Source organism: Corvus cornix, chromosome 22 (genome assembly GCF_000738735.6).
Source record: "Corvus cornix cornix isolate S_Up_H32 chromosome 22, ASM73873v5, whole genome shotgun sequence".
Classification (NCBI taxonomy): domain Eukaryota; kingdom Metazoa; phylum Chordata; class Aves; order Passeriformes; family Corvidae; genus Corvus; species Corvus cornix.
This window is the reverse complement of record NC_046351.1, coordinates 1,096,529-1,105,070: the sequence shown is the minus strand read 5'-3', so window position 1 is coordinate 1,105,070 and position 8,542 is coordinate 1,096,529. Positions and strand designations below refer to the sequence as shown.

The window sequence follows — 8,542 nt, the reverse complement described above, 5'->3', positions numbered from 1 at the left end:
AACGTATTTTTTAGGCGTTTGGGGACAAATGTGCAAGTTTAAAAGGTAGAGCAATTTGGGGAGAGTGCAGAGGGGCAGGGAGGGAGGGCACAGGGCCACACTTGGGTGTCACAGCCTGGCCCCGGGGCTCCAGGGGGAAGGGCTGGGGCTGGTTCCAGCGGCTCTCCCGGGCCGGGGCTGGCGGGTCCCGCACCCCTGGGGGGGCCTCAGTGCAGGGCGGGGCCCTGGGCGTGTCCCCATCCCTCGCACCCGGGCGCGTCCCTGCGCACCTGGGCGTGTTGCAGCTCACCTGGGTGCCCCTCCCCCGCCGCACCTTGGGTGGGGGTCTCGCGTGTCCCCTCCCCCCCACCTGTGCGCGCGCCGCCGGCAGGACCCGCCCCGCGCGCCCCTAATTGGCTGCGGGGGGAGGGGCGGCTCATTAGTGATGCGGGCGCGCGCCGCGGCCCCGGAGTCGGCGGCGGCCGGAGCGGGGAGCGGAGCCCGCATCGCATCCCCGGGAGCCGCATCCCCCGGACCCCAACAGCGAGGCAGAGCGGGGGAGAGGAGCGGGGAAAACCGCCCAAAAAGCCCCCAGTCCCCAGCGAATTCTCTGGCTGGAGCTCGGCTCCGGAGGGAGCGGGAGCGGCTCCGCATCCCCGGGGCTCCGCATCCCTGGCTCCGCATCCCCGGGGCTCCGCATCCCGGCTCCATCCTCGGCGCTGCGGGTTCAGCATGGGCGGGGGAGCCCCGCGCCTGCACCGGCGGCTGCTGCTGCTGCTGGGCTGTGCAGCTGGACGGCCGCGCTGCGAGGTAAGCGGGGCTCGTTCTGCCTTCCCCGGGGCGACTTTGGGGCGCGGGGCTCCCACCGGTTGCTCCGGAGCGGGGGGGAGCGCCGGCGGATGGCGGAGCGGGGACGAGAGAGCGGGAGCAGCGCAGGGCGGGGGGATGGCGGGGACCCGCCGGGAGAAACACCCGCATCCCACCTCCCGGAGAGACACCCGCACCGCCGCGGGGACCGGAGGCGACGGCGCCTGGCTGCGCTGCGGGGTCTCGGGGTGGTCCCGGCGGTGGTCGCGGCCGTTCAGGTCCTTGGAGCGCGGAGCATCCCCCGCAGGCTGCGGTTTCGGGCAGGGAGCGCTCCGCGCGGTGCGGTGCAGCCGCAGCAGCGTCCGTGGGCATCCCGCGGGGCGCGCAGCCGGGGCTGGCTCTGCTCCCGGGCTGGCTCTGGGCCCGGGTACCGCTCGGGCTGTCCCGGGATGGGCGTCGGGAGGCTCAGGGACCCCGCCGGGCAGCGCGGTCTCATCCCTGTGAGGCAGCGCGGGTGCCTCCGGCTGATGGGAGCACTGGGGTTGATGTTTTCCATGTGCAAGGCAGGTACTGGAGATGCTCCGAGTCCTTCTCTTTTTATATTTTTATGTAACTTTTTCCCGGTAAATCACCGGAGCGCAGTAACCTCTGCAGGGCAGCCAGCCAGGGGATGTCACCAGCCCTCATCGCCCGGCGTCCCGCAGCTCGGCGGGGCTGGCTGGGCTTCTCCGGCTGCTGGAAGTGCGGGACTGTGCGGGCGGGGATTCCGTTCTCCCTCTCGGAGGAAGGCACCTGCTGGCGATGAGGCAAGCTCTGTGTTTGGGCTCTGTCAGGCTCATCACAAACCGCTCGTTCCTACACAATGCAGCGATCAGACTTTGTGGCTCCTCAAAGATCCCTCTCGCTGCTTCGGCACCAGTGGAACTCTCTCTTCGCACACCCGGCGTGTCTGCGGTTCCGTTTTCCTTTGTATGGCATTTTTGGGCTCTGGTGTCTGTAGGGAAACCCATCCTCAGGAAGCCACGGGCTTGTGGCACCTCGCCACAGGTCCTGGAGCCTCCCCGGCCACCTCAGCTGCCTGGACCTCTCACTGAATTACGGCTCCAGCAGCGGGAAAGCCGAGAGGCTTTCGTGTAACAGACAAAATGTGCCTTTTTGGGGTGCTTTGGGGGGGGGGGGGGGGTGGGGGGAAGAACCCAACCAAGCACCGGTTTGTAGGACAGTTAAATAAATGATGGGAATAGAATGAAAAAGAATATTTCCTAATTTTTAAGAAATATTTTGATCAAGAAGCATCGGTGCCTGCACAGGGATAGGCGTGTGCCTAAGTCAGTGATGTGGGGTGCTCGGAGCGTTCTGTGTCTCCCACCTGGGGAACCTTTGGCAGCTCTGGCTCTGGGGGAAGCGTGGTCAGGATCTGGAATTTCAGACCACGGAGCTGCAGGATGCTTCTGTTGCTGCCAAGTAACAAATTTCACTCTTTAATTAAAACTCGCCTGGTTGGACGTTCCAAGCTCTGGGCTGGGGCAGAGTTTTGGGCGTCGTCGTGAGGCAGAACAGCAATTTTGGGGCAGTTTGGTGTCGGTGCTGGTGCTCCCTGGTGTTGTTCACTGGCAGCTCTGGCTGAAGCAGTTAAAGCTCAGCTCCAGCCCCAGAGCTGTGAGATTTTAGTTTATGAAGTTGTCTCAAAGCTGCCTCAGAGACAGATTGTGCTCAGGTTTCTGTTCTGAGCGGGGATTAAAGACAAATGGAATGGTTGTGGAAACCCCTGGCACGGCATTTTCAATCTGTTGGAATGAATATACATGGATGGCTCTGGGCTTTTGTTTTTACGGGAAAAAATTGCCCAGACGGGATGGTAATTGGAGCAGAGAGTCACTAATATTTATTATGTCCTTGATGCCTCGAAACTAATTTTGAGTTGTGCATCTCTGCATAAAGATGTCTCTGAACCTGAGCGTTAATATTCTGCTGCATCTTGATCCCGAAGCCTGGAGCTCTGTCTTACACGGCGTTCATGGATCCGAGTGGATTTGGTGCTAAATGAGCATTGTTTGGGATTTTCCTGTTTCCACAGCGCGGCTCTCACTGCGCAGCTCGGGCACCGCGGGGTTTGTGGTGATAAAATGAAGCCACCTAATGGAGTGGGGTGGGTCTGTGGGCAGGGAGCTGCTGGAGCAGAGATCTCTGAACGTTCCTGTTGGTTTGAGGGGGTTTTAATGGCTTTTTTTGCCGTGGGAAGCAGCGATCACCTGCTGCTCAGAGAGCTGTGTGTTTACAGGGGTGCTGTGCAGCAGGACAAACCAGGCTCTGGAGGAACAACGCTCAGTTTGGGTGAAAACTGCAGCTTCTACTGATGTGGAAATAAATCTGGTGGTGAGGACAGGACTTGGGGTGTCAGTTGTGTCCAGACTGCCCCTTTTGTCTTGCATTTAATTATGTAAATCAGATGAACCTCCAGTTATTTCATCATAAACAGGCTGGGATTTCATTGTGTGCCTGAGGATCCTCGCCCAGACCTCGGCCATGCCCAGCCCGGGGCTGTGCAGGAGCCCCCAGGGACGCTCTGGGGGCTGCTGGTGGTTGGCCATGCCCAGTTCTGCTCTGGGGGAAGGTTTTGGGGTGCCCCATCCCAGGGGTGTGGGTTGTTCCTGGTGCTCTGTCAGGCTGTCCCAGGCTCTCTGCTCCCACAGCCTGGTGACAGTGAAGGTGTCTGGGGACGTTCAGCAGTGCTGGCTGGGACATTTCTGCTGTGCCAGCCCCAGCTGAGGGCACAGGTGTCCCTACATTGATTTATCTCTCCCGAAGTCTGTCAATACCCCCGCCGGGTGTGGGCTTGGCACAGCACAAACACAAATCCAGGCAGAACCTGGGTGCTGCTGGAGCCTCTCCTGCCTCTGCTCGAGTCGCTCCATCCAGATAGCGCTGGGTTTTTGTCTCCTTAAAATCACAACCACGTGCTCTGCTCCGAGCCGTCCTCCTGCTCCCCTGCAGGGTCTCATGTGGGCTTCTCTGGCAATATTTTCATTATTTAACTTCGGAGCTTCCCAGGAAATCGGCTCCCTTCCTTGTGGGTTCAGGAGCTGCACGGGGCCCGTTTCCCAGCTCCCATTTCCCGGCTTCCCAGGGTGACCCGGCTGTGGTGTGGGTGGTGGAGCTCTGCTGTCCTTTCACAGGTAGGGACACTCAGGGTTTGAAACAAAAATTATTTTCTCAGCACCGTGGGGAATTTGGGGACTCTCAAAAGAGCAGGATGGCAGAACTGGGTGTGCAGGATGCACGGGTTCATGGTTTGGAATTATTTTGTTGAGGCTTCTGTTCAGTCCTGTATTTTTTCTGCATTTATTGCTGTGTTTGTGATGTGTTGTAACAGTTTGGGAGAGAATTCAGAGAACATGGCAAAGTCTGACTTTGGACAGGAATATGCTCAGGTTTTGTCTGGATTAGAGCACTGATCCTCGTGTTTTGTTCTGCTGGAGTGTGTTCCAGACATAAATAATGTGATTTATGCTAAGATGGAAAATCACAGAGCAAAGGAGGCCTCAGGGCCACGGGCTGTGTATTTGCTGTATTTTTAGTCCTGCTTCTGGTTGAAGGTGGAGTCTGAGGGAAAGAGCAGAATGTTGACACCAGAGGCTGCTGTTTCAGAGGGTTTGGGATGCTGCTGGAGCAGATGGTCACATTCATCTGCCTCAAACACAAAAACGGTTCATTTTCTATTTATACTTTTTAATGGTCTGGTTGTGCCACGTGGCCTTGGCTCAGGGCAGGAGTGCTGCTGAGTGTGGAGGGTTTGTGTCCCATCGGCTCTCGCTGGGGTCAATAAATCACATTTTGGGCCACCCTGCAGGCAGGGGTTCAATGCCATGGAGGAGCCTGGGCACCCTGAATTCACCTGCACAGAGGTGATGAACGTTTTCATCACCTTCCCCTCCCCTCCCCCCCCTTCCGTGGCCTTTGGAACCATTCAAAAATGTTCTTAAGAAAGAGACTTTTATTAAATCCAGTGACTTGCCCAATATTGTTTAGTGCCAAGTACTTTTAGGAATTTCCGTGCAGGGAATTGCACTTAATTACACTTAGACACCATCATCCCTAATGAATTTTTTTCCATGGCTGCTGTTGTGGGCATTTTTGCCTTTTTTTTTTTTTTTTTCCTTTTTTTCTTTTTTTCTTTTTTTCTTTTTCTTTTCTTTTTTTTTTTTTTTTTTTGCCTGTTTTCTTTTTTACACTTAAAAAATACAGAGCTTCCAGGTGAAATTTTGGTGTCTCTTAACTTGGCTGTGAAGAACACGGAGGGTCTGGGATGAAACAGGAATGTTGGGCAGCAGTTCCCAGCACTTTGCCTGGCAAAGCTGGGCTTGGGGGACCAAGGATGGATCTCAGTCCTCCTCAGCTCTGTGGCCTCACCCAGGGCTTCCAGACCAAGTCCTGCCTGGAGATCTCGGAGTAATTGTGAAAAAACCAGAGATTTGTTAAAATAGAGTTATAAATCTGGTGTTTAATTCCTCGCCTGCGTGATTTGTGTTCTGAAGACTTGGAGCCTCCTTGAGCAGCAATTTCCTGATGTAAGAAGAGAGCAAGGAGCTATTGCAGGGATAAATAAATGCAGTGCAAAACCCTCTTGTTTACCTTTATAAGCTCTGGAAACCCGATGGAATCAATGGGTCGAATTTGTGGAGAAAGTGGAGTGACTTGGTGGATCTCCAGCTGGGGAAATAGGAGGTGAAATGGAGGAACAGGAGGTGAGACATGCTGGAGCTTTGTCTGATTTCTCTGCCTCTTGTTCCATTCTGCTTTTGGCTGAGGTTTTGGAGCCCATCACAAAGCAGGAATAATGGATTATACCAGGCCTGGTATATCTTATTTATAATAAATGTATTTATCCCCACGTCCTCTCTTGTTGTCAGTCCAGCTTTATGGGATTTTCCTAATTACAGAGGGAAAGATTAGGTTCCTAATTCAGTGAAATTAATTTAGTTTCCAATAGCTAAGCAGTGGTGGCTGGTCACAAGTGGTACAGTGAGTCCCTCCCTGTTGTCACCTGGCCCCACGGCTCGTGGCTGTGCCGAATTCCCACAGCAGCAGCACAACTCCTGCTCCTCCCGCTGCAACATTAAAAATGCAGGACTTGTTTGTGTCAAACGAGCTAACCAAATAAAAGATGAATTTCAAGTGTTTAATCTGTCAGCATCGATGAATCTGGCAGGATTATTGTCCCATTAGGGGGGATGGGTTTCTCCCAGAGAGAACTCTGCCCCGTGACTTGCCTGTTTGTGTGCAGATTGGTTTGGGTCTGATTTCGGCTACGATTGAAATTGAAATGCTCCTGCTCTGCTCTGGTTGAGTCTCAGGGTCACTAAGGTGGGACCTGGCTGCTGCTGAGCTCCAGAACTTGCTGCAATCCCTCCAAGGCCTCATCGTTAATTCTTCCCGAGGATTTTGGGGTGGGTTTTGTTCATTTTGTGCTTTCAGTTGTGCTCAACAGCCCGAGCCTGGGAGCTGCAATGTGAGAAATGCTGCTGGAACAGCAGGAATAAAACCAGGATTACACCTGGGAGGGGTGGCAGAGCAGTTTGTGAAATGAGTGACAAAATTCCTGCTGCTGTGCCCCAGCCTAAGCAGAAGGCCCTAAAGTTTGGGATAAGTTTTGGGACAATTTTGTTTGGGGGTTGTCACATCTTTGTCTTGGTCTTAGAGAGGACAATGAGATGTTGAGTTTCTGAAATACAACTTTTTTTTTTTTGATGCCTTAAAGAAACAGAAGAGGAACTTTTGCCTCTTCTTCCCACCTCCCCAAACAAATCCTCTTTCCACCTCTCCTTCCTCCCTGTGGAGGAGGGAAAAGAGTCCACAGAGGAGAAACTTCCTGATTCTGGGCACGGCCTGGGCTGCAGCTTTTCACTTAAATAACTCCAATAATGTTTTCTTTTCAAGCCTGTGGAAGATCTGTATTTGAAACGCTTTATGAGGGGGATAAAATGTTTTCTAGGGGATCCAAGCTGTTTTTCGGGCTGGGCGGGCAGGAAGGAGCTCCGTTAGGGCAGGAGGGATTTGTGTCATCTTGGGGGAGGCCATTTCATGTTTCCCTGCTCCTGGTGCTGTTGCTGGGGGTTTCTGAGCCCTGTCAGGGACACAGGGACACGTTCTGTGCCCAGCCCGAGCCTGGCTCTGCACAGGGCACAGTTGGCAGCCCCGGGGCTCTCTGTGCCTCGTGAGGCAGAAAGGGAAGCGCTGGCTTTGGCTGTGCTCCAAATGTGCAGGAACGAGCTGGGATTTAACAGAAAAAGGGGGATTCTGTGCTCTGAGGTGGCTCGAGGTGGGTGCTCCCACAGGGGTGAGAGAAGAGACACCTGAGGAGCCGCGGTGCTGGCAGCTGAGCTGGTGCTGCTCCAGCCCCGTTCCCGCTGCGTTTCCCAGCTCCCCGGCCCTCCTGGATGATGGGGACACCTGGAGAGCCCCTCCAGAGCCTGCCTGGCCCAGCAGGCTGCTGGAAATCTGTGGGAAAGCAGGGCCTGGACCCATGCAGAGCTGCAGGGCTTGGATTTATGGCCACAGAGCTCCTCAGGTCCTCCCTGGCTGAGGGTTCCTGGCAGAGGGGGACGAGGAGGGACAGGGCCCCCCTGCACAGGGACGTGGGGAGTTCTCAGCCGCAGGAATCCCCCAGAGGGCACCTCTGGCAGGGGAAAAGGGTCCCTGACAGAGGGGAGTCCAGTGCATGTGGAGTAAATGACCTTTAACAATCATAAAGGTAGTTTGTGATGAGATCACAATGAGCCAAGGGCCGTTTGCTGCCGGTTTTGTATCAAAAGTAGTTTTGGATAATGCTTAAGTAGTGATCGAAAGGGCATTTCTGAAGAAAACTTCAATTTGGGGTAGTGAGTGTGATGTTTTTTCCTTTTTTTCCCTGTAAATGAGTTGCAGACCTGATGAAATCCTTCAAAACCCCTCAGCATCTCTCAGCAGTGTTTTTCTGATTTAACCAAGCCTTGTGAAAGTCTCCACTGGCTCTTGCACTGTGTCATGTTCAGCACCATGGAGCGTTTGTTACTTCCTGCAGCTCCCAGGAGCATCCCTGAGCCTCAGATTTCCAATATTTTGAACAAAATGTAGTTGACATCCAAAAGCCTCCAGGTGGAAATGTTGTTTCGTGATTTGTAGCTGTGTCTTTGGCCGTCCTGTAGTATTTTTCTCCAGGTTTGGATGGCAGATTCCCTTCCCTGGCCTCTGTGGGATTAAGTAAGGTCTGAGTTTGGAAAGGGGCAGGGGTTTGAGGGTGAATGAAGGTGTGGAAATAAAATCTATAGAAATAAAAACACCTCCCATCCTAGGAACAAGCACAGAACTTGTTTTAAGCCTGAGCTCTTCCTGCTGTCTGGTTTTAGACCTCCTGGCACTGCAGGCGGTGGGGGAACCCCTCTTTGTAGCCACTGAAAATGCTCTGGGTGGTTTAATGAGAACAATTCATGGAATTCTGCTGAATTCTCGGCTGCTGCTGTGTCCCAGCAATGAACCACAGCTGCACAGGGGTCCCAAATCCTGTCTGGGTACCACTGAGGGAGGTGGGGCAGGTTCCTGGCTGTGCTCCAGGGGTGCTGCTTTGGGAAGGAATTACAGGATCCAAGGGACAGAGCCGGATTTTGATCAGGGCAGCTGTTCTGATCCATCCCTGATTCTGGCTGGGTGCTGCTCCGTGGTTCAAGGAGGTTGCAGCCACGTTTGCACCTTTTTGAGTGGGTACTTATGGCGATGCAGC

General features: G+C 54.4%; 1 protein-coding gene across 1 annotated transcript in view; it reads left to right on the top strand.

The window, feature by feature from the left end:
• Positions 1-425: 425 nt before the first annotated feature.
• The window catches only part of UNC5D (unc-5 netrin receptor D), a gene marked incomplete at its 5' end in the record, with an annotated part of 90,972 nt that continues 82,855 nt past the window's right edge, over positions 426-8,542 (top strand). Inside the window, one exon of the mRNA XM_039564149.1 lies at positions 426-789. Within this exon, the coding sequence (XP_039420083.1) occupies positions 426-789 (364 nt within the window). The remainder of the gene's footprint in view (positions 790-8,542) is intronic.